This window comes from Quercus robur, chromosome 6, assembly GCF_932294415.1.
Source record: "Quercus robur chromosome 6, dhQueRobu3.1, whole genome shotgun sequence".
NCBI lineage: Eukaryota > Viridiplantae > Streptophyta > Magnoliopsida > Fagales > Fagaceae > Quercus > Quercus robur.
Window position 1 is genome coordinate 37,152,764 of NC_065539.1, and position 25,566 is coordinate 37,178,329.

The 25,566-nt window shown below is 36.3% G+C and overlaps 2 protein-coding genes across 2 annotated transcripts; one reads left to right on the plus strand and one right to left on the minus strand.

Annotated features, from left to right (window-relative positions):
* Positions 1–3,360: 3,360 nt before the first annotated feature.
* LOC126688620 (casein kinase 1-like protein 10) lies at positions 3,361–13,106 on the minus strand. The gene is made up of 14 exons (XM_050383382.1): positions 12,248–13,106; positions 12,105–12,145; positions 10,894–10,963; positions 10,636–10,784; positions 10,431–10,526; positions 8,102–8,172; positions 5,666–5,727; positions 5,496–5,559; positions 5,322–5,406; positions 5,000–5,126; positions 4,778–4,851; positions 4,632–4,683; positions 4,161–4,294; positions 3,361–4,028 (listed from the first exon to the last, which is right to left on the minus strand). The coding sequence occupies exons 1-14, from the start codon at positions 12,321–12,323 to the stop codon at positions 3,750–3,752; spliced, it is 1,380 nt and encodes a 459-aa protein (XP_050239339.1). The 5' UTR covers positions 12,324–13,106; the 3' UTR covers positions 3,361–3,749.
* A 3,570-nt stretch (positions 13,107–16,676) lies between these two features.
* On the plus strand, positions 16,677–16,976 carry LOC126690142 (probable calcium-binding protein CML11). Its single transcript, XM_050385273.1, has one exon. It carries the CDS (start codon positions 16,677–16,679, stop codon positions 16,974–16,976), a length of 300 nt encoding a protein of 99 aa, XP_050241230.1.
* Positions 16,977–25,566: the final 8,590 nt, after the last annotated feature.

Below are 25,566 nucleotides of genomic sequence, written 5' to 3' on the forward strand. Positions count from 1 at the left end.
GTTGCCTTCAAAAACCCTGCTTCCCAAAGAGCTAACACAGGATTCAACCCATAGAGACTTATCCTCACACAGACGATCTCTTCCTTCTTGTTTCTACTCACACCAGAAAAACAAATATGCCCATCCCTAATAGCTGCATCAAAATCATTTTTGATGATACTAGGAGAGGGAGACCATGCTTCAACTCTTCTATCATTTGGTTTCACAACTTCCTAAGCTCTTTTGTGCTCTTCAAATATGAGCTACCTGTTCACTTCCCTTGAGATTTTGAGAGGGTTCTAAGCATCTACAAAAATATCACACCATTGACCACACTAGGGTTGTCCAGCGGGCCAACTGGCCCAACCAAACCCGCATGACCCGAAGGCCAGCAGGTGGGCCCGAATAGCATAGTTGGTCGGATTCAGGTCTTGTGCTTTCAAAAACCAAAATTTTGGTTTAGGTTGCGGGTTAATGAATTTAAAAACCGTAGAAACTGACCCAACCGCTCTTAAATTTAAAAGGTAACATTTTGGGTCTTTCTACCCTTCTCTATTTTTCATGCTAAGAGCATCTCCAACAGATGCTCTATCTCTACTTTTTAGAGAAAAAAGCTCACTGTTCACACTCCAACAGCATCTCTAAACACAAAACTTTTCCAAATTTTTTTTGAAGTTGCTACAGTGGTTCTCTTAATCTAGAGAACACTGTAGCAACTCCAAATTAATTTTTCTGCTTAAAAAATTCATACATCTCAATAAAATAAAATAAAATAACAATTCTTTCTCTCTCCTCTCACGGCTACAAACACAACGATCTTTTTCTCAAATATCTCTAAACTCAAGCATAATCAAAATAAAAACTCAAAAACATAATCTTAAAATTAATCAAACCATAACAAAAAAAAAAAAAAAAAAGACACAAGCCATCTACCATCTGGGCTGCATTGGGGAGGAAAGCCCTCTAACCCATCTGTTCTTTCTCTCTCTACCTCTTTCTCTGTTTCTTGTCACACAGAGAGTTGGATAATGTTTTGGAATCAAGTAAAAAAAAAAAAAAATTGGAGAAAGAAAGAGAGAAAGAGGTTCTGGAATAAAGTAGAAAGTAGTGATAAAAAAGAGAGAATGGAGATAATTGGTATACGTGTGTGGTGGAGAAAAATCAAGAGAAAAAAAAAATGAAACATATGGATGATAGAAAGAAAGGAAAAATACAATTTAGAAATGCTACCACAATATTTTCACAATAAATTTTAAATAACATATTATTATTAACTAATATTGGTGAGTAAAAATATAATTTCAGCGGTAAGTTCAAATTAGAACTAGTAATAACTTTCCACATAAGATTTTAATGTGATTCTTGTGAAAGTAATGCAAAAAAATGTTGTGAATATAACGCTTTTCATTGAAAAATATAATTGTTGAGAATGAATATAGAAAGAATAAATGATGATAAAAAAAGAATAAATAATGAATGAAGAAATAATATTTAAATGAGATAGAGAATGGGATAGAAAATCTGTTGAAAAATGTATTTGAAAAAGTGAGTAGCTAAAAGGTAAAAGTCACTGTTCATTTTCCAAACAGTACAAAAATTTGGAGAATCTGCTTGAAATGCTCTAACCTGCCTCTCTATTTTCGTGCTCTCTCTCTCTCAAATCCCTAGCTCCTGCCTTTGTCTTCCTGCCATCGTAGACCTACTTCCTTGCAAAGCCGCCTCTTATCTGCTTTGATCTTGTGCAATTTGATGGTAGATGTACTGATATGATGATGCATGCAATGACGGTGGGAACTAGGAGGAGGAGTGCTGGTGGTGCTATTTCGTGATAATTTCTTTTCTTTCTCTCTTTCTTTCAATCTCAAATCTAGGTCTCATCTTTCTCTCTCTTTCATCTCAGATTTGAGTCTCATCTTTCTCTCTTTCTTTCGGTCTTAGATTTGGGTGTGTGGTGTTTTTCATGCTATTTGGTTTCAATCTCAGATTTGGGTTTGTGGTATTTTTGGTGTTATTTGATTTCACTAGTTTTGGATTGTGGTTGTGACTTGTGAACTATGTTCTTTAGGTTTGGGTTTTATTTCTGCAGGTCCATTTTTCATACACCCGATCTAATCGGGTCGGTTGCAAGTCAACCCCAAACCCGATCCAATCCAACCCGTGGACAGCCCTAGACCACACACCAACAAAAAGTAGATTGAATACTTCCTTCTAGTCAAAGTAACAACTTTCCAACAATTTCAAGTTTTCACGACATGACATCTTAATTAATTTGATATGGGGAGGGTTATTCTATAACAATTCAATTCAGAGACACCCTTTTTGTTTTGCCCTATTACAGACGTTGCACCCTAGATCTTCATCATTGTGATTAAAGGATGAGGAACTGTCATATATCACTAACCATTTTACATGATTAGTCATATGACCTTGGTAAGACAATCTGAACTCAAATGACAGGTCATGTATTTCCATTTGGTAGGCAAATTGTAAGGATCAAGACCACAATACATGGGAGAATATTATGATAGAATCCAACTTGAACAAAGAAGAAATTTTTTTAATATGTGATCTGGCATTGATAAATGTACCAAGCTACATAGTTCAAGATTGGGCATCTTTTATCTCATAGCCAAGCCATTATTGAGAGGCAAAAGGGACTCGAACATCAATTTAAGTAGAGAATTTTTTATAACGGGAATTAATTTAAAATTTGAATTTTCCTTTTCCTCCGATTTCAAAATTCCAAATGCTCAAAGATTTTAGTTTTTGCTTTGATTCTCTCTCCCTAGGTTTCACCCTCTTTCTACTTTACTAGATCAAAACTAGGGTTTTCTCACTGCAAGCTGTGTCCAAAATGCCAACTAGTCCATTGCAAAATAGCAATTAAAATCGGGACTGGGGTGATCAAAGTGATAGGCAAATGTATATATTAGATCATATATTGTTTGCTCAAACAGATAAATGCACCTGACTACCAAAAATATACATTATACCAAGAGAGAATACTCGGCACATCTAGAAAACCAAATGCATACAAATAAATATTTAACAAAAGATAAGCACACCAGGAAACAACTTCAGGTTGAAATTTCTGATAGACTTTCAACGTAACTAATTTGATAAGCAATATCACCCTCGCAAAATTTTCCTGTTTAAAGCAAGTAATCACGAGCCCTCAACAGTGGATAATCCAGGAGATCAGAAGAGATGTTTAGCTAAAATTTACATGCTACAAAAACACTAATGGCTAGCAAAATTACTAGAATAAAGTGTTTAAAGCAACCAAAAAAAATATCCTTTTAAACCAAGTGGACAAAAGAATTCAACAGGTGGCTGATGAAACCACTGATTAATGATTATACATCATTTACCCATACTACAAAGACAAAAAATATGAATATATTACGTAATACATGACAAGACAAAGGGTGTATTAGTCATAAAGCATGGTTTTCATTTTTCCCCAGGAAAAAATATAACATCCGTGCTTATTACAACTATTCGTGTCTCAAATATATGAACAATTCCCTAAAGTGAGACGATCTCTCTTTCTTAGGTGAGCCCAAGAGGGGCATTATAATTGCGAGAATCCTGAAGAGGTAAAAGAGTCTGGACATGTTCTCAAGTAGAACATTTGCGAGCCTTAGCAGCAAATTGAACCCAGCAACAGATAACACATATACAAAGTAACTGAGGTAAAATCATAATATTGCTGACATTGTGAAAAACTGCAAAAAAAGTTGAGTCTTGACACAAGCACTTCTTACCCTTTATTTCCTCTTTCCTGTGCCAATCGATAGAAGCTCAAAGCTCCTAAGTGCATCATCACGACCACCTCTGGTAGCAGCATTTCGGGTAAAAGATGTTGTTTTGGATTCAAACCCAGGTTGAATCCTCTGGGTTGTAGACAGGCGACCACTGCTTGAGACCAGCCGGCTTGACCGATTTTCACTTGGCTCACCAGAGGAGCTTGGTCTGCTGCTTGATACAACTGGCCTCTTTGAAGAGCTGCCATTGCGAGAACTCCTTCCCCTTTCAGAATCAGGTTGCTGCAAAGAGGAAAGAAGAAAGAGAGTGTGAAGTGATTGGGAATCAGAGTGCAAGAATGACTTCACGGAAAAAATTGAAAGGGACACAGAAAATAAGCAGAAGATTGCATATTACTACTCGCAATTACTCACCACATCCTTGGAAGATGGCACATCATCTGAAGATCTGTGCCTGGTGTGCTCACCATGCAAACCATGCCCTGTGCCATTCCTTCTAGCAAAGGCCTCAACAGCACCAGAGAACCTATCTCGAATCTCTTGTCCCACTAGAAGAAACATATAATGATGTGTCATATGTCGAAAACTCTTCATCTTTCTAATTCAAATAAGAAAATAACTTGTGTAGAAGTATTTACTACAATCTAAGCAAAATACTACAGATCTCACTGCTCTATAAGCTTTCTAGAGAAATACCAGAGTGACCAAACAAAGGCAATCAACCCTTTGGAAAATGTAAGAATATATCTCAAGCCATAGCACAGAGACGAGCCAAGCACTTGAGAGCTTGAAGCCCATTTTACATTTAGGAGAATTCTAAACATTTATAGAATTTGATTGTTTAAAACAAGTTGATCCAAAGCCTTGCAGTGAAAGGGAACAGACCTGAAGGTCTTTCAGCAGATGTTCCTGGATTTAAAGCTGGTTTCCCACTTGGCTGTTGAAAAATGACATGAAAAGATATCAAGATCATTTACAACTCATATAAAGATACTTTTACAAAAAATATTGCCGATAAATTATGTACTGACTCTTCCTCTCGAACTGGAGCCAACTTGAGGGTATTTCAATATAGTCCAATCAAACACATAGTCAAACTGATAACCTGCACCAATCACAACTCACTGAATTCCAGGTTTTGTGAAACCTCTCAATAAAATTTAAGATGAGAATCACAGAAAGAATTATTCAACATTTATTAAAAAAAAACTGAACAATTTTAAGGGGCTGGGGCTTAAGAATCTTCAAGTAACCTTCTCGAATAAATAGATCTCGGAAAAGCCTCTTCAGATACGAATAATCAGGTTTGTCCTCAAACCGCAATGATCGGCAGTAATGGAAGTATGATGTGAACTCTGATGGATACGATTTGCAAAGAACCTGTCAAAAAGCATATTTGTAGTTCATATCTCATGTTTACAAATGTTTTGGAGCACTTGGAATACAGAACAAGTACTGCATATCAGACTCCTGATAACATAAATTCAGTGATTTGTTCCTGTTATAAACTAAAACCATATGTTTCATTATTAAATTGTCCTGGCATAAGCTGCTGGAAGAAGCAAGTGATAATACCTCTATGGGAGTAAGCATCTTCTTTTCACTGATCTTGTCATATTTCTGCTTCTTCGTACCTGCTTTTAAGCCCTGCCACGGAAGGCTGAAACAAAGAATCATATGCAGTAAGTAAAGAAAATGCGAATAAGCCTAAGCAAAGTAGGTGAAGTGAGAATGTCAATAAGTGATAACCTTCCCCTCAGAAAATACATAAGCACATAACCAAGAGACTCAAGATCATCTCTTCTGCTTTGTTCTGCATGTAAATCAGAATTGTGAATACATCTAAACATGTGATAGCAAGTATACAAAACCATCTGAATCATAATAGCTTTTAAAAAATTTTAAAAAAAGTCACTCACCAACTCCAAGGTGGGTATTAACACTTGCATAACGAGCTGTTCCTGTGAGATTTTTGTTTTCCCTGTAGCAAAAAAAAATGGGAAGATGTGATGGAAAATAAACAGGCAACAAATGCTGAAAACATGAGAAAGTTATTTTCAAAACAAAAAAAAAAAAAAAAAAAAAAAAAAAAAAGAGAAAGTTGAGTAGCATATCAACACATCAGGAAGACAGTAATTCATTAATGATTAAGGTCAAAATGCATTAAAAAATGACAGAAAATGGAACAATGAAACACTCAATAACCTGTATAATAAACATATGCGTCCAAACATTCAAATAAAAATAGGTTCATCTCAGCACTGTTAAAGCTTCCATACAATCTACAAAGCCATCTGTAAGTTCCATACAACTAATACTCCAGGCTTGTCCACATTTTCTCATGATTGTTATATGCAAGCACTACCAGAATGCAGAAACTAATCTACTTGTGAGGATTGCTCATAAAAAAATACTCCTGTAATAGAATAACGTGATACCGATTAAAGTAAAAGCGCAAGGTGCACTTAAGCGCCAAGGCCTTCTAGAGTCTAAGCGCAAAGCGCAAGCACATGCCGGATTAAAGTCAAGTGCACATTTTTAAAAATATAATGTAATAAATTTGAAAATAATTATTGATGGTCAATACAACAATCAAGTGATCACATAATCATATTAGTTGAAATATAACAGTTTACATCATTCTCTAAATCACTTATTCACTAAATGAGTATTAATCAATACAAGTCTAAGTGCACAACTCATTATATGTTCAACTCCAACTATTAAAGCAACTAACCAATTATCACATAAATTTAATAATTTTTTTTTCTCAAGAATGAACTAGGAGTTTCAGGACATGGCAGTTTTGGTAGCAAGCAGAAAATTCAAGGGAATATGCGTCAAGGTAGAGAGGGGTGGGCTCAAGTGTATAGTAGCATACCATAAAATCTAGCCATCTAGGAGGCACGGAAATAGCATTCGGGCTGCCATGTCTGTGTCCGACACATACTGGACAAGGGACACGGCTGCAGAAATTTATAATAAAATAAATAAATAAATAAAAAGAGCAAAAGACCCAAAACGCAGCTTTTTGAGAGCAGAAATAAAAACCTAGATCCCTAACCCTCAGACCATTTCTCTCACTCAATTTCTCTCCTCTCTCTCTTAACTTCTCACTCACTCTCTATGACATTGGGGTTATTGGCAAAAGCAAAGGCCAACAACAGCGACGGTGAAAGTACTCTCTCTCTCTCTCTCTCTCTCTCTCTCTCTCTCTCTCTCTCTCCTTGCTTCAGTTGATTATTTCTCTATGACATTGGGGCTATCGGCAAAAGCAAAGGCCAACAGCAGCAACGGCAACCGCTGATGGTAAGCTCTCTCTCTGCATGAGTTGCTTATTTCTCTTTGCTTACGAATTTGTTATTTTGGGTGAGATAAATTTTATTTTGTTATATTATTATTGGGTGTATTTTGGTTTTTGGATCTGATATGTATGTACATTAACATAAAGAAATAGAAGAAAAATAAATTTAATATTTGTTTAACATTATATGAAAAATGAATGTGTAACAATATTTAAAATATATAAATAAATATATATTTAATAATTAATTAATATATGTATTCCCTCCGTGTCGTGTCCTAATTTTTCAAAAATTGTCATGTCACTGCGTCATACCCGTACCCATACCTGTGTCCGTGCTTCTTTTAGCATAAAATTGACTTTTGTACACCACATCAACAGTTTATTTCAACAGTAAGATCAAATGGCTACAATTCATATTTGGTGTACAAATATATATACTTTTCTAGCCATCTGATCTTACTGTTGAAATAAAACGTTGATTTGGTGTACAAGAGTATATATATAAACACACTTTGAGCTTATAGAAAAAGCTCCAAAAAAACATGAAGGTGCCTCACTTTAGAGGCAAAAAGTACTAGGTATATATAAACACACTTTGAGCTTATTGAAAACGCTCCAAAAAAGCATGAAGGTGCCTCACTTTAGAGGCAAAAAGTACTAGGGCTTTGGGAGCTTTGTGCTTAAGCATGCTTTTACCCATACTTTGTGATACAACTATATAGAAATAAATATATTCAGACCGAATTTGTTAAATAGGGTGCAGAAAAGAATATAGGTATGCAAATGCAAGAATGAACAGCTTCCCCTCCGCTCTTTTCCCAAGAACAAGGAGAAACAACAAACGGACATGCAAACATCCATAATGCTGAATGCACTAGAATTGACCTATGGATACTCGTATGGCTATTAACAGGACTAATAACAGAAACTTGACCTATGAATACACTAGAATTATATGATTAGCTCAGATAGAGTAAAAAAGAATTGAGTACAACAACCAGAGAACGAGTTAATTAGGAAGCCACAAAAAACCATAATGCTGGATTACCTGTATGGTATGTGCTTGTGTGTTTGAAGATCTCTATACTTTTTTGCAAGACCATAATCAATTATATATACCTGCGTTCAAAAAACACCCAGCTAAGCAAGTAAATGCTAAGCAATGCATGTTAGGGCACAACTAGAATATTTGGAAATATTGATTTCGTAAGGTGTTATGTACAACCAACAAAACAAGCATCAGCTGAACAGATCAATGCTACCAAGGGACAATGGCATTTACCAACACAATAAGTCATAAAACATGCTTGGATGAACTCTCATGGGAGTCTGGCAATATAACAATTCTGTATTTATCTAAAATAAAAATCCCTCTCTTCTGAAATTTTTCCTACATAACTTCGACCCTTTTTGGATGTGAGCTTTGGATAAAAAAAAATAATCAGGGCTCAATCAACTTGAACATGTATTAAAATTTACATTAATTTTTCCAAAAATAATAACAATCTTTTCTTCAACCATCTAAGATTTTCCACCCCAAAAAAAAAAAAAAAATCATTCAGGACTTCTTATTAATTGATATTTTTTATTGGATAGCAAAGAAAAGCTTGATCTCTAGCAGTACACAATTTTGGATTTAAAAATACAAAATTTAAAACTCATTCTTTATGTGATTTTTTGAGAACTACAAATCACCTCTTCATAAACAACCAACCTTTCATAGTTTTCAATCAGATAAATATTATCCATAGAGTAAAAATAATAAATTAGGATGAGCTATTGATGAATGAATCCATGCTAAATTGCCATCATTGTAAGTGTTAGAATTATGGTTAAGTGATTAAATTCACCATTTCCTAATAATTCAAGCTTTTGGGACAATCGGTAATTTAACATGATATCAAAGCAAGAGATCTTGAGTTCAATCCCTAACTTTGCTCTACTTCCATTTAAAATGTTAAATTACCACTTGTTGGCCCCCACTTATTTAAGGGAAAGTTTAGGCCCACAAGTGAGGGGAAGTGTTAGAATTATGGTTAAGTGATTAAATTCACCATTTCCTAATAGCTTAAGCTTTTAGGACAATCGGTAATTTAACAATAAGCAATACTAAAACTATAATCACATCAATCAATAGTTTTATTCATTGATATTTTTTTCTAGGAAAACAAAGAAAAGCTTGATCGTAAGCAGCAGTACACGATTTTGGCTTAAAAATACAAGTTATAACTCATTCTTTATGTGAGAACTACAAGTCTACAAACCACCTCTTAATAAACAACCAACCTTCAATAGTTTTCATCAAATAAATTTTATCCATAAAGTAATAACAATAAGTTAAGATGGGGTATTGATGAATGCATTTCTTTAAATTTCCATCATTGTAAACGTCCCCAAAACTATAATCACGCTAGATAGGGGGAGTAAGCTATAATCAGTCAAATACCTTCCCACAACAAAAAGACATCTAATATTTGTAATGGTTTACAATGTCTATGCTCCCATCCATATCAACTACAAGACTTAGAAAGCTCTAGGACTGAATAAAGAACCAAAAGCAGTATGCCAATGTACAACTGCCCACACTGCAAGTATATTCTCTATCAGAGATTTAATATTATTCAAGGGTTGGCCTACCACCATTATATTGCCTAATTATTTTTATTTCACCAGTATTTATGCAAAAGAACTAACAGTTATTCTTCACATGGGAACATAATTGAAGTTGTCAACTCATCAAATCCAACCGAACAATTCTTGTACATAACTTACCATAGCCTAAAAAGTTAAAACAAAGAATTGGCAATCTGCTAAATTTGGGTCCAATCTTTAAACAAAAAAACAATTCTCACTAACTAAAGTTTTACATCAAGCAATTGGCAATCTAGCTTCTAAAAAATTGAGATAAAATCCTTTGCCCCTAACCACAACCATACCGCATGCCACTACTACCTGAGCCCAGGCTCAGCAGCTCCCAAACTCAAAAAAAATAAAAAATAAAAATAATTATACAACTCCATATTTGACATCTCTCTAATTGTAATTCTCTATCCCATATATCCATATTCCCTGAATCAAAAACTAACATAGAATTGAGTATTTAGTGCATATTCACATTTTTTGGGGGGAGGGGGGTTCTTTTTCAAAGGTTACCTGTAGCTGCACAATATTCTGGCCAAATGAAATACACATAGCATTCACATTGTCAAGAGTCAAGACATGTCTCAACAAAAGTTGCACGAAGTCTTCATGTAAACAAAGATGGGATATTGCACAGATGTTTATGTACTACGGTCCAATGTGTATGCATTTACAGTAAAACAAGGTGAAAGTGAACACGGAGACAGATGCACTATATAGACAGTGAAAAAAGTAACCTGATTAGCTTTGCGCCCTAAACCCATCAAAAAGTTGTCAGGCTTTATATCACGGTGAAGAAAACCCCGTGAGTGCATATACTCAACTCTGTTTATCTACATAAAATAACAGGAAAAGAAAAGAAGAAAAAAAATCAGTATGGAAGCCATATTTGCCCAATATACCTCCTTGATTTTTCCTTCATTGAAAACATTAAATTATTACCAACTGATCTGCAAGCATTAAAACCGTTTTCAATGAAAACTTCCGGTTGCAATAGTTGAACAGGTCTTCTAGGCTTGGGCCAAGAAGGTCAATAACCATAACATTGTACTCTCCCTCAACGCCAAACCATTTCAGATGGGGGATACCCGCTTCATACAGATAGAAGATAAATAAGTGCATATAAATTGATTTTAACTCACAGAAATAACCTTTCATTCCAACTCATTATAGACAAAAGGAGCAAAAAGAGAAACTTACTTCCTCCTTGTAGAAGCATGTATAATTTTGACTCATAATGAAGCTGAGGGTGCTTGGTCTTCACAGATTCCTGGGGAACAAGAGAAATATAGGTGGGTAATGTAAGTTATATAGTTACTCAAGTTGTAGAACAAGCAAAATCATAGATTCCAAAAAATATAAGGAGAGGAGAAAAAAGTGAACTGAAGTTCTCAAACTTGTATAAGCACCACACAAGCACATGAAAAATATAATAATAAAAAATTGTATTCAGATCCGATGCATACTCAACATGCAGGCTAAGATTGGTAAGAATACCAAAATAATCAACAAGAGCCATCTAATGGATCCATACAATAATATGTGAAGGTCTGAAGGAAGATTGAGACGAGAGACTTTGATTTCAACTTAAATGCAGCCCTTCCACAGCTCTTTCGATCCATTCATCATAAATAATTATCTAAATAAATTATTGTACTACAATAACAACAACAAACAAGCCTAAATCCCAAATTCTTGAAGCTGGCTATGGATCCTCAACAAAATAGTTAGGGTTAGCCATGTGTATCATTTTCCTCCATTCTACTCTATGTAATTAGAATATTGTAAATGCAAATATTTACTTGAATGAAATAATCCTCAGCATAACCGTGATGCCATGACCTTAAAAATACAACTCTTAAAACCTAAAATCCAACTAATGCAGTACCAATCCACCCCATAAAAATCAGTTCTCTCGTATTTCAGAAACTCTACAGTACTAACTACTAACTAAAACTATGAACGACAACAGGGCACAAGATGCTTCTAAGTAAAACTGTAAATAAAATTTATTAATCAATTAGCTTAGCTAACCAGTAACTCCAGCACTTGGACCAAGAGCCTTGTAGCTCAACAGGTACTTCCCCTCCCCCAACTATTGAATTATAATATTAAAAAGCAACTCAAGTACTTGAATGTTAAAACTAAGCAGCGTAAGAAACCAAATAATGAACTTCTTTAGCAAACTGAAATGCAGGTTTGCTCAAAAATTTAAGGTGGTTTTAGACAAAGACAAAATCCATCTTCCAAAAGATCTATTCAAAAAATGACAACCAATAACATATATTTAGATTCAAGAACACTGTCTTGCTTGTTCATCAATGACTTGAGCTCCACAATACACCTGAAGAAATCAACCTCCTAAAACAAAATTTGAAAGGAACAGAGAAAGTGAAGGCCTTCCAACATACCAGCTTTACAGCCACTTCCTCTCCACTTTGTATATTAACCCCTGAAACAACAAACCAAACCAATAAGATTCTCCGCACAAAATACAAAACTAAAAAGTGACATAAGCAGACAATGCTAACTTAAAACCCCATGAATTCCATACCCAAATAGAGTTCTCCAAATGATCCACTACCGATCTTTCGCCCAAGCTTAAACTTCCCACCAATCACATGATCCATGGTTCAATTCCCAATCAAAGTAAATACAAAACCAACAAGCTCACCCTCCTAACTCTTTTAATACAATACTAAAATGTCAAAAAGCTTTTTGCTTATCCAAAAAGCTCATCACCAATAGATCTTTGATTCTAATCCACTCTCAGATCCACCTAACTCCAACAGAAACACAATGATCCCAAGAAAAAAAAATACCCTTTTCTACTCTTCAAATACTAAGCTCAAAAATCCAAACTTTTCCCCCAAAAAATTCAATATCAAAAAAAAAAAAATTTCTATGTAATACACCTAACTCTAACATAGGATACAACTACAATTAAAAAAAATATAAAAATCTAAAGAAAGCCCAATAATCACCGAATAAAAACCCGGGATTCAGGGTCATCAAAAGGGTATTTCTTTGTTTTGTTTTTTTCTTTTCTTGGTAAAATCAAGATGAGATAAAACAGAGGTTGAAGAAAAGGAAATAAAAAGCGGTTGTTTCTTTAAACGGAAAATTATTGTGTTGTGTTTTCAGGAAAAGAACGAGAGAGAGAGAGAGAGAGAGTGGGTGGGGGGGACTTCGAAGTCGGGGAATGGAATCTTTAAATTTGGGTCCGATTTTCACGGCCAAGCTAATAAAATGTGGGGGTAGATTCGGAGGGGATCTTTCGGATCTGGGTTTGGGTTTGGGTTTTCCCGGAAAATCCTTTTTTGGTGAGAGACTGAGAGTCTGATTCCTCAGGAAAGGAGTATTGGGATGAGAGAGAGAGAGAGTGAGAGATAAAAAGAAAGAAAATGGATGAGAAAAGTAGATGATTGAAGAAGCAAAAGCTTAAATGATATTGTCTTTTTTTTTTCTTTTTTGTTTTTATTATTATTGGTATTATTTTGTTGTCTATTACTATCTGTTACTTATAGAATACTTAACTTATTAATAATTGGTTAAAAGTTAAAGCTGAGATTTTTTTTTTTTTTTTTTAAATGTATGAGACTGAGAATATCATTGAGAACTAGACTACTCAACCTCTTATAGCATGAATTAGGGATTTTTTTTTTTTTTTTTTTTAGGAATTAGGGATAATTGATTGTTCTTATTGTTTGAAGATGGACACCTCATATTCGAAATTTTTTTTTTTTTTGATAGACACCTCATATTCGTGGAGAAAGGCAAAGGGAAGTATTTCATATTTTATATTATTAAGTTTGATCTGAATATTACTTTTTTTTTCTTTTTCTTTTTTTTCCCAAATTGAATAACCATTACGTGATTTATATAAAAAATTTGACAATCAAATCCGCTTTGGGATTTCTTTTCAAGAGTTGTTAAGAAACCTACACTCCGTTTGTTTGTTTGATATAAAATATTTTTAGAAGTAAAATATTTGTAGAAAAATATTTTCATTTTACTGTGTTTGGTAAGATACATGAAAATGTTTTGTAAAATATTTTTAATATAACATAAAGTAGAAAAAAAAACTATTAAAATATTTGAAAAAATTTATTAACCTCTAAAAAAATACATGGAGACCGATGAAAGAGCATCAGAGTTAGTAAAAAATTCTGCTCTTTACTTAATTTTGAACAAACTTTCTGCCAAGATCTATAAAAGTTTTTGCTCACTTTACAACAAACAAATTCCTTTACTTTCTTAAGTGAAGCCGATGTTAATTTCTTATTCAAAAAGTTGGGCAAGTAACAATCTGGGATTAGAGTTCAGAAAGCTAGCAAGAAATTGAATCTGACAATCATATATTCAGGTTCAGGAGATCTGGGAAAAGCAATCTCACAAAATTGCATAACTACTACTATCTTGATTAACTTTATATAAGTTCGCCGTGTTTGTTTCATGTAAAATATTTTTCGAAAAATACCTATTTTCCAAAAATGCTATTTTCAAGAAAGGAAAATATTTTTTAGTGTTTGGTTGCATTTCAGAAAATGTTGTGAAAAATATTTTCTGGTGTTTGGTTGTGTTGTTGAAAATACAATAGAAAACACATTTTCTACTTATTGCCCACATTTTCTCACATTTTCTCAACTGCCAAACAAATATTAATTTCATTCCTCAATCCAGAAACGCAAATAAAACCCAGAAAAAAAAATTTCATAATCCGGTCAAATTGAGAGAAGAAGGAAGAGAGAGAGGCGACTGGGTTCGACGAGAGGCGAGATTGCGCGGCGGAGGCAAAGGCGAGATCGCGCGGCACGGTGCTGCGATCGCAATCGGCGCAATGCTGCGATCACGATCGACGCGGTGCTGGGGTACGACGATCTCGCGATCGGTGCGGTGCTGGGGTGCGACAATCGGCACGGTGCTAGGGTACGACGATCGCGATCAACGCGATTAGGGACGACGAATCTGGGTCGAGGATGATCGGTTTTGGGGTGCGACGAGAACGATCAGTTTTGGGTGGATCGATGCTGGGGTGCGACGATCTCGCTAGTGGTGCGATCGACGCAACGAACAAGATCGGTCTTGGGTTTTCTGGGTCGTCAGAGTCGGTTTCTGGGTTCTTCGGAGTCGATTTCTGGGTTCAGTCTCTTCTTCCTCTCTCTCTCTCTCTCTCTCTCTCTCTCTCTCTCTCTCTCTCTCTCTCTCTCTCTCTCTCTCTCTCTCTCTCTCTCTCTCTCTCTACGCACAGGCGCGATCTCCCTCTCACTTAGCTCTCTCTCTGTTTTCCAGAAAATGGCATTTTAAGGTAAAATAAAAACGAAAATCAATTTACACCCCCAACATAGGTCTACTGAAAAGCATTTCCGGAAAATGCATTTTCCATGCGCAACCAAACACCCGTACATACAGAAAAGCATTTTCGGAAGTGATTTTCACCCAAAACAAACACAGCCTAAGTACTTTGCGAAAAAGTATACATTGGAGACGGGATTTAAATTTGCTTCAGTTATCTTCATCTCTTCAGTCCTTTTGGCACAATACTTCATCCCGTCTTTGAGAATATATACATATATAATATAATGTTCAGTGGTCAACGTAGAATTCGTTTCAAATTTGCCCAACAGCCACCAGAATCACCACCAACCATTCAAAAAATAGCCATCAAAACCACCACCAGCCACTGCCAAAGATTCAAAAAAACAACCACCAACAGCCCAAAAATCCATATCAAAAAGGCAAAAACACCCACAAAACCAAATCAAAAACATGAAAAGAAAACCTACGAACAAAAATTCTAATTTGAAAATCCAAAAACCTAGCAAATCTAGCGATGGTGGGATCGGAACAGCCACCAACAAGATCAAAGCAGCCACAAAAAACCTAAGCTGCTGCTCAACCTTTAGATCCTGATGGATTTCATGAGAAAGACGAGAGGAGGAAGGAGAGTGTGAAGTCGGTCTTGGGTGGCGCTGTTGATGGGTGGCATCGCCAGTCAGTGGGTGGCGCCGATAGGTTTTGGGAGAGAAGGATTGGTGGGTGAGAGAAAATTAAGAGATAGCGTGAGAGGGAGAGAAAGCATGAGAGTCATCGAGATGAGAGTTACTGAGCAAATGTAAATTATTTTACCAAAATTTTAAGCGTAAAATATTTTACAAAAATTTGCTTAGATTGATTTGGTTAACTGAAAATATTTTACTGTAAAACAAACACCGTAAAATAAGAAAATATTTTCCTGCAAATATTTTACATTGAAATAAATAAAGCGTTAAATTAAACAAACTTAAAATAAAATTAGGCGAAAAGTACATTTTAGTCCCTACATTTTCAGGCGATTCCCATTTTAGTCCCTATATTTTATTTTTACCGCTTTTAGTCCCTATCCTGAAAAACGCTTCCCGTTTTGGTCCCTGCTGTTACTCATTTAACAGAAATATCCTACGTGGCAAACGGTCCAACAGTAAATGCTGGCGTGTCTATTAAAATAATATTAAAAAAAGCCACGTCAGATAAAAATAATATTAAAAAATGCCACGTCAGCAATTTAATTTTTGAAAAAAGTCAAATCATATAAAAATAATATAAAAATTTCTAACCTAATTATTTTTTAAAAAAAGAAAAGAAATTAGTTAAATTAAATTTTTTTTCCTTTCTTTTGGAAGAACATGAAGAACGTTCCAGGAAATCTCTCATCTATCCAAAGCTGAATTCATCAAACCTTTCAGCCTCAGGTACACAAAGTTAGAGTGGGTGTTTGTTTGGTGATTTCTATAATTCTATGTGGATAATAATAAGAAACATCAACGCAAAAGCGGCATGGTATGATCTGAACCCACAACTTAAATTTTCATTTCTCTTCATATATTGGTTTAGAATATCCATATTCAATTGTTCTAGGTGATGAGTTTGAATTATTAGTGGGGGGTTAAAAACCAAAAACAGAAACCTTTGGTTAGAGAAACATATTTGGATTAGTTGTTGACATGAGCAACAAGCAACCAATTGAGCTTGACGATGAGCAAATCGCTGAGCTGCGTGAAATATTTCGTTCATTTGATCGGAACAATGATGGGAGTTTGACACAACTTGAGCTAGGATCTCTCTTGAGATCACTGGGTCTAAAACCAAGCTCGGAACAGCTTGAAACCTTGATTCAAATGACTGATACGAACAGCAACAGTCTGATTGAGTTTTCGGAGTTTATAACACTTATGGCACCTGACCTCCTTCCAGCTAAGTCTCCATATACAGAAGACCAACTAAGGCAGTTGTTTAGGCTTTGATCCATTTGGTGGTGGCGTTTTGGTGGTGGGTTTCAGTTGTGGAGTTCAAATCGGTGGCCGGCTTTGGTTATGGGTTTTTTTCTGTGTTTGCTGGATCCATTTGGTGGTGGGTTTTGGTGCTTGCTGGGTCTGATTGGTGGCTGGGTTTTGTTGGCAGCCGGGTTTTGGTGGTGGCTAGGTTCTGTTTGATGTGGTGGTGGTCATGCCAGGTTTCGTTACGCTTTCTCTAAGATCTTATTCAGGCTTCGTTGGGTTTGGTTGTGCATGGAGGCCGAAAATCTGGGTTTGAGTTTTGTGTTTGGTTTCAAAGCATAAGAAAATCTTGTTGAATGTTTGTGTTTTGTAAATTTTTATGGGCATATCTTTTATTTTGTAAATCTGAGTGATTTTATGGTTTTGGTTGCTAAGAAAATGCAAGAAAAGAAAAGTAAATTTTTAATTTTTAATTTTCTGGGCAAGCTTAGTTGGGGAAGAAAAATGAAGAACACGTTCTTCCAAAAAAAAGGAAAAAATTTAATTTAACTAATTTCTTTTATTTTTTTTTTAAATAATTAGGTTAGAAATTTTTATATTATTTTTACCTGATTTGGCTTTTTTTCAAAAATTAAAGTACTGACGTGGCATTTTTTAATATTATTTTTATCTGACGTGACTTTTTTTAATATTATTTTAATAGACATGTCAGCATTTACTGTTTGACCATTTGCCACGTAGGATATTTCTGTTAAATGAGTAACAGCAGGGACCAAAACGGGAAGCGTTTTTCAGGATAGGGACTAAAAGCGGTAAAAATAAAATGTAGGGACTAAAATGGGAATCGCCTGAAAATGTAAGGACTAAAATGTGCTTTTCGCCATAAAATTAATATAATGAATTATCAATACAAATAAAAAATTAATCAAATACAAATGCATGAAGTTTTACAATTTTCTTCTACAAGTTTTCATATTTTGAAATCCTTAAATGAAAATTCATTATGAGTTATCATTATCTTCGTCAATTGTCAATATGGGGTAAGTGTAATCATTTTATTTTGTTAAGTTTGTATAACATTTTTTTATTTTTATACAATTGTCATTATCTATTTGTTATTATTTTTATAAAAATATTTTAAACTGAATAACAAAACTCAACTAATGTGCATTGTATTAATTATTGATCCAAAGAACCACACACATCTATACATATATAAATAATACGTTGTGTGTCCACTTAACGAATCAAATACTTGAAAATCACTAACTTTTTTGAATCACTAACTTTATACCAAAATGTTATTATAACATGATAAGAGCGTTTGCATCAATTTGGCTAAAACTTTCCATTTATTTTAGTATAAAAACCTATTTTTTCTATTTCACACAACTACTTTGCAAAAACATCTACATCATACTATCTATTATAAACTCTATTTTCTTTAAATAATTATTTTTTATTCTTTAACCTACCGTATCAAAATACTCTCTCTCTCTCTCTCTCTCTCTCTCTCTCTCTCAAAATTTAAAAAAAAAAATCTCTCTCTCACCTCTCATTTCTCTCTTAGCTCTTAGCCTATTCTTCTTCTTCTTCTTCTCCTTCCTCCTCCTCCTTCCTCTTTGTTGGATTGCGATACTGGGCTACGGTGGTGGGTGGGGCAATGATGGGTTTGATCTCAATGGGTTCTAGTTGGGTAGTGATGGGTTTGATTTGGGTTTTCCAATTGATGAGTTGACTGGGTTTTGTAATAGGATGTTCAAATTTGTAATGGGTTGTGACTAGTGGTGGTATTAGGCGGTTAGTGGTGGCTAGGTTTTACGGTGAAATGAAGGAGAGAGAAGAGAGAGAGAAATAAATAAAATAATGAGAAACTAAAAAAATATTAATATGCAAAGTTACAGTAACCGTGTATATTTACATAGTTACAGTAGCAAAAATGAAAATCTACAGTGGTATAAACAGACTAATGTGGGCAGTTTTAAGGCTAAAATGTGTAAATTTAACATCTTTTTATATTTTACACAAATTGGTGCAGATGCTCTAAAATACACACATATGTAACAAATCATCTATATTTCCTAATTATTAAATTATATAAAGTTAAATTATATTTATAACAAAATATAAAATTATAATAACAAAATATACACTTACAACTCACAAACACTCGCTCTTTATTCTTAGAGTTGGAGATATCGATAGTCAAATAAAGAAAAGAGATTCATGAGAGAGAGAGAGAGAGAGAGAGAGAGAGAGAGAGAGAGAGAGAGAGAGATTTGTGATTTATGTTGTTGGTTGGTTTTGGGATGGGTTGGTCTATGTTGTTATTTAGTTTTGGGTTCGATTGATCTGTGTTAGAGTGTGCAAAAATATTTTTAAAGATAAATTAAACTAATACAAAAAGATTTTATATATATTTATCAAGTCAGAGGGTTCATTTTGATTGCGTTTGTACATAGAATTATATATTTTAAGAAAAAATTATGGACAAAACAAAATCTTACAATATTTTCACAATACTCTTATTTTTAATTGTGGTATGACTTGATCTAATATTTTATTATTTTATTTTAACCTATGAGAGACTAACACCTTAGCTACTGTGACAATTTGTTATGTCCTTAGCACAACTCATATTTTAATATATAAGGAAAATATGATACACAAAGATTCTACTTTCTAAAAAAAATGATATACAAAGATTTTAATGGAGTGTTTAAATATAGAATAGCATTTGCTTTCAAAAATATATAATAGAATTTAAATTCAATTAAATATATATATATATATATATATATTAAAATAATGACGTGTAAAATTGTAAATTCTCAAAACTTATATGACACAATATTATGAGGTCAACTAAAATTCAATCCTCTTTGGTTTTATACTGATTATAGATATATTAAAAAAAAAATGGAAACATAATATTTTATTTTTGAGATAAGTAGATAGTGGGGAGGGGGGAGGTAGGGTTCAACCATAAACACAGGACATTACAAAATATGTCTTTATCATTGAGCTATCACTTAAATCTCATAATATTAAAAAAGTCTATGGATACAACTTTTTTGAACAACCCTTATCATAACACTGAAGTGATCTATGGTATGGTGAAAAAAGACAATGGGTCCATATGAAAGTAATTGTCTACTACTCATATCATTAAGTTGTGGCAAATGGTTTGGTCCTAAAATAACTACAAAATATTTTATATTTAAAGAATAATATTATATATTACATTCATATATTTTTTGTTTACAATAAGTGGGGAGAGAGGATTTGAATAATGAGAATCTAGCAATGCAATTAAACTACAAAACTTTTAACTACGAGAAAGCATCCCTTTCCATTTAAATTCTTCAATTTTCTTCAATTTTAATGCAAATGTAAGGCACAAGACATTCAATAAATTCAATAGATAAAATCAAATAAATGTCACATGTGTCATATCTATCTAAATTTTGGAGAAAATCAAGGGATTTAATACGAGGGATTGACCATATTTCTGAAGTTTAACTTTCCATGTCATTTGGACATTGGACCCCATTTGCAACTCTGCAAGACCATAATGCATGGATGATTGATTCCTAAGATTGTTTACAAATGAGACATACAAGATCAACATGAACACCTTTCAATCCCAAGTTGAGCATGGTGGAAAAGGCATTACAAAATCTCTCCATAGAAAGATCTTGACCTTTTGAGAAACCTTTAATGACCATAAAGTCTTTCACACATTTTGCTGTTGTAGAGTAGAGCCCTAGATGACTCTCCTTCCTTACCAATATGCTTTAAGGACATGCCATATAATAAGCATTACAAACAATAAAATCACCATATTTTGAGGCCACCCAAACGAGTATGTCTCTATTATTTTAACTTGATAAGGACTATTTTGCCTAATGGACTTAACATCAATTTGCAAGAAAGACATGCTGCAACAATGGTAGATTCCATTAATGAGTGTCAGGATCAAGGACTCACATTCGTGAGCATTTGAACTAAGGAATCTTAACAAAAGAAATAACTCTTGATGGGAGTGTTTTCTACAGATAAATTGACTTATAAGAAGAAGGCAAGGAGGGTGGACAACCTCTGCAAGGTCATCTACTTCACTAAAAGATGACAGAGGATCCTTAATAAACCAACGACACCTTCAAGACATAACGCCACCAAGGCCGACGAATACGTCATGTACCAATAGGAAAAATGGAGGTGGCGGTTGACCATAAGACCGACGAGACGGGAAGTTGACGAATACCACATGGCCATGTGTGGTCCCCACGAATACTCATGTATGAAAATATCTTGCACATCACGTACCAAGGCCTTATCGTGCTCACATAGGGAAAAACACCCTAGAATCATAGAAACCCTAATACCAAATACCCTCCGTAAGGAAAGATCCCCACCTCTAAGGGATCTTGATTTACCACTCACCACTGTATAAGCACCGGACCTCCTCTTTCCCCAGGTACACAAAAAATCCCTAACTCTTTCACTAAAGAGTTGATAGAGATTTCTCATTCGCTAACTTGACCTTCAGAGGGTTTTTAGCCAGTGCCTTATGTTTGGTCCTTCGTCCTTATTTACAGGTACCCATTGAAGTGACTTGGAGCCTACGACTTACTGACGATTTTCGCACATCATCAGTTGGCGTCATCTATGGGAATAACGAGTGATAAGCCATATCGCCATCTCAAAGACAAAAAGTTGTATGGTCTTAACACGATCAATGGCCACTACCAACCAAGAGACCGAAAACCCGCCCAACGCATTGGAGAGGCAAGTGTAAACCCTTGCCGCAGCGGTTGAATAGCTCATTCAGCAGAACCATGAGTTTGAACGACAACTGGATAAGCGGAATGACCAGGAGCTGAATGATCAGAATGACAAACAAGACAGGGACAAACGTAACAACAATCATCCCTCAATGAATGATCACTAAGAAAGGGACAATCAAGAAGAAAGTAATGCTGTCAATAGACAAGATCAGTAGGATACCAGTTGTCCCTCTGAGTTGGAAATCGGTGCATTACGCATGGCACAAGAGATGCAAACGAAGAAAGAAAGCATGAACATGATGATGAGTGCCCTAAGGAGACAGGTATCCACCAACTTGGACGAACTAGTCCAGCAGACTGAGTCACCCTTCACCGTGTAAGTGATTTCCTTCCCCTTTCCAGCCAAGTTCCAAATGCCACAAGTGGAGGCATATGATGGTTCGCGAGACCCACTAGACCATTTGGAGTCATTCAAAACTCCCATGCACTTGCAAGGAATTCCAAAACAAATTATTTGCAGGGCCTTCCCTACCACACTGAAGGGGCCAGTAAGGGTAGGGTTCAGTAAACTTACCCCGAACACTGTCTCCACCTTCAAAAAGTTGAGTGGACACTTTGTCATGCATTTCATCGGGGGACAAAGACATAGAAGATCTTCAACAGCCATACTAAGCATTACGCAGTGGGAAGATGAAAGCCTAAGGTCATATGTAACTTGTTTCAACAAAGAGGCCTTTTTGACTGACGAAGCTGACGACAAAGTCCTTATTACTGCCTTCACCCGTGGGTTACAACCGAGGGAATTTCTCTTCTCTCTTTACAAAAATGACCCAAAGACGATGGCCGAAATGTTGTACAAGGCCATGAAATACATGAACGCCAAGATGCGATGATAGCCTGGGGGACGGGCTGAATAAGAGACAAAGGTAAGACAACCATCGTCCGGACAGAGGAAGGAAGTTGTCTCAAACGAGTGATCGAGGGGACGAAAGGAGATCAAAACCCCAGCCAAGAAGGATGACAAATGCCAACCCCTCGAATAGCCCACTGGATTAAGTCCTTTTGCAGATAAGGGACGACGCAGCATTGACATGGCTGGACAAGTTGAAAGGCGATCCAAGCAAGAGGCCCTGGAACAAGTACTGTTGCTTTCACCGAGACCATGGACATGACACCTCTGAGTGTTACGACCTCAAACAGCAGATCGAGGCCCTCATCAAACAAGGAAAGTTACAACGATTCATGAGGGGCGGTTAAAACCTGCCAAGGGACTCCAAACCCAACTGATGGGCCAAAGAAAGGCCTAGAGCCCCACTCGGCGAGTTCAGAGTAATTGTAGGAGGAAACACTATGGTGGGGTCATCCATGAAGACTAGGAAGACTTATTTACGTATAGTGCAGAGCGTCTAGATTTTTGAACGACCCCCAAAAGCTACGAGGGTAGACAACCCTGCCATCAACTTCACAGAGAAAGATGTTTGACAACTACACCACCCTCATGACAACACCCTGGTCATTAGCTTGTCTATCGCAAACTTCAATACCCAACAGGTACTAGTGGATAATGGGAGCTCAGCAGATATACTCTACTACCTTACGTTTCAGCAGATGAAGATCAACTGAGAGCGTCTCCAACCCTCCGATGTGCTGTTGGTAGGATTCGGTGGCACCAAAGTCTTTCTCGTCAGAACCATTACTTTGCCAGTAACCAACGAGACATACCCTCAGCAGCTTACTGAGGAGGTCAATTTCCTTGTCGTTGATTACTCCTCTGCATACAATGCCATCATTGGTCATCCCACGGTTAATGCATGGCAGGCAGCCACATCAACATACCACTTTCTGGTAAAGTTTCCAACGTAGTACGGGATAGGAGAAGCGCGAGAAGACCAAATGGCCGCCTATGAATGCTACATAGCCATGCTTAAGATGGACGATCATTTGCAAGCCTTGAACATCAAAGAAAGAAAGGTCACTATAGAACCAACGGAGGATCTAGAAGAGATCTCCTTAGATGATGATACCCTTTATCGAACTACTCGTATCGGCACACAAGCCAACCCTATAGTTCGCAAAGAGCTTGCCCTTTTTCTAAAGAGCAATCAAGACGTCTTCGCCTTGAGCCATGAAGATATGCTAGGGATTAGCCCTGGTACCATGGTACATAAGCTCAACATACGCCCATGCTTCCCCCCAATCTGGTAGAAGAAAAGGGTTTTCACCCAAGAAATGGACAAAACCATAGCCAAAGAGGTATGCAAGCTGCTGGAGGTAGATTTCATCAAAGAAGTCTACTACCCTAAATGGTTGGCCAACGTGGTCATGGTAAAAAAAGCGAACGGCAAGTAGAGGATGTGCGTAGACTTCACTGACCTAAATAAGACTTGCCCAAAAGACAGCTATCCGCTCTCGCGCATCGACGTCCTTGTGGACTCTATGACTAGTCATCAGCTATTAAGTTTCATGGACACCTTCTTGGGGTATAACCAAATCAGGTTGGACAAAGCAGATTAGGAGAAAACTTCATTTGTCACAAGTTAAGGACTCTTCTGCTACAAAGTCATGCCGTTCGGATTGAAGAATGCAAGGGCAACATACCAAAGGCTTGTAAACAAGATGTTTGCCTAACAGATTGGGCGAATCGTGGAAGTATACATAAACGATATGCTTGTGAAAAGTGCACGAGAAGTTAGCCACTTAGACGATCTCCGGGAGACATTCGATACCCTTCACCTCTAGGACATGAAGCTCAACCCTCGTAAGTGTGTCTTCGGTGTAGCGTCTGGAAAATTCTTGGGCTTCATGGTATTGTAACACTGCGTGAAGCCAATCTCGACAAAGTTCGAGCTATAATGGAAATGACCCCTCCGAAGAACATCAAGGAAGTGCAAAGCCTGAACGACAGGGTTGCGGCCCTTAATTGTTTTGTATCTAGGGCAACGGATAAGTGTCTACCATTCTTCAAGGTGCTAAGGAAGGCTTTCGATTGGACCGACAAGGGCCAAGGGGCATTCAAGGAACTGAAGGCATACCTCGCGTCCCCACCACTACTTAGTCCGTCCAAACCTGGTGAAGAGATCTCTCTTTACTTAGCTGTATCCCCAACGACTGTTAGTTCCGCTCTTAAACGGGAGGAAGACCAAGTGCAGCTACTCGTGTACTACACCAGCCAGGCATTTCAAGGAGCTGAGGGGAGGTATCCCCTAATGGAGAAGCTGACTTTCACATTGATCACTACTGCTCGGAAACTCAGGCTATACTTCCAAGCACACACTATAGTGGTCTAAATAGACAAGCCGCTGCGAAAAATGATGACCAACTTGGAAGCAGCAGGACTATTGGTTCTATGGGCGATTGAGTTCGACGAGTTCTATGTTTGATACTGACCAAGGACCACAATCAAAGCAAAGGCTTTAGCTGATTTCATTGCCAAGTTCACAACAGGTGAAGACGAAGAGGAGAAATCGATGGCGTGGACGACATGGACAAACGGTTTGTCTAACCAACAGGCCGGAGGAGTTGGGGTCCTGCTACGGTCACCGGAGGGAGATACAATAGAATGTGCGGTCCGCCTCTAGTTCTCAATGAACAACAATGAGGCCGAATACAAAGTAGTCCTCTCGGGCCTTAACTTAGCTAAAGCAACAAGAGCTATGTTAGCTATCACACATTGCGATTTACAAGTTGTGGTCGGGCACATTAATGGTGACTACGAGGTAAAAGGGGACCGGATGAAATAATACTTGAGCATGGTCAGAAGTAAAATGGGCAAGGATTCTCGATTAAGTTCATGCAAATCCCAAGAAAAGAGAACGAACAGGCAGACT

Excerpts from the sequence above, each read along its gene's own strand:
- LOC126688620 (XM_050383382.1), bottom strand. The coding sequence starts at position 12,323 with ATGGATCATGTGATTGGTGGGAAGTTTAAGCTTGGGCGAAAGATCGGT. Across the intron at positions 4,295-4,631 it reads ATCTGCTGAAAGACCTTCAG|TGGGACAAGAGATTCGAGAT; the intron begins GTCTGTTCCCTT and ends TGTTTCTTCTAG. Across the intron at positions 4,029-4,160 it reads TGCCATCTTCCAAGGATGTG|CAACCTGATTCTGAAAGGGG; the intron begins GTGAGTAATTGC and ends TCCTCTTTGCAG.
- LOC126690142 (XM_050385273.1), top strand. The coding sequence starts at position 16,677 with ATGAGCAACAAGCAACCAATTGAGCTTGACGATGAGCAAATCGCTGAG.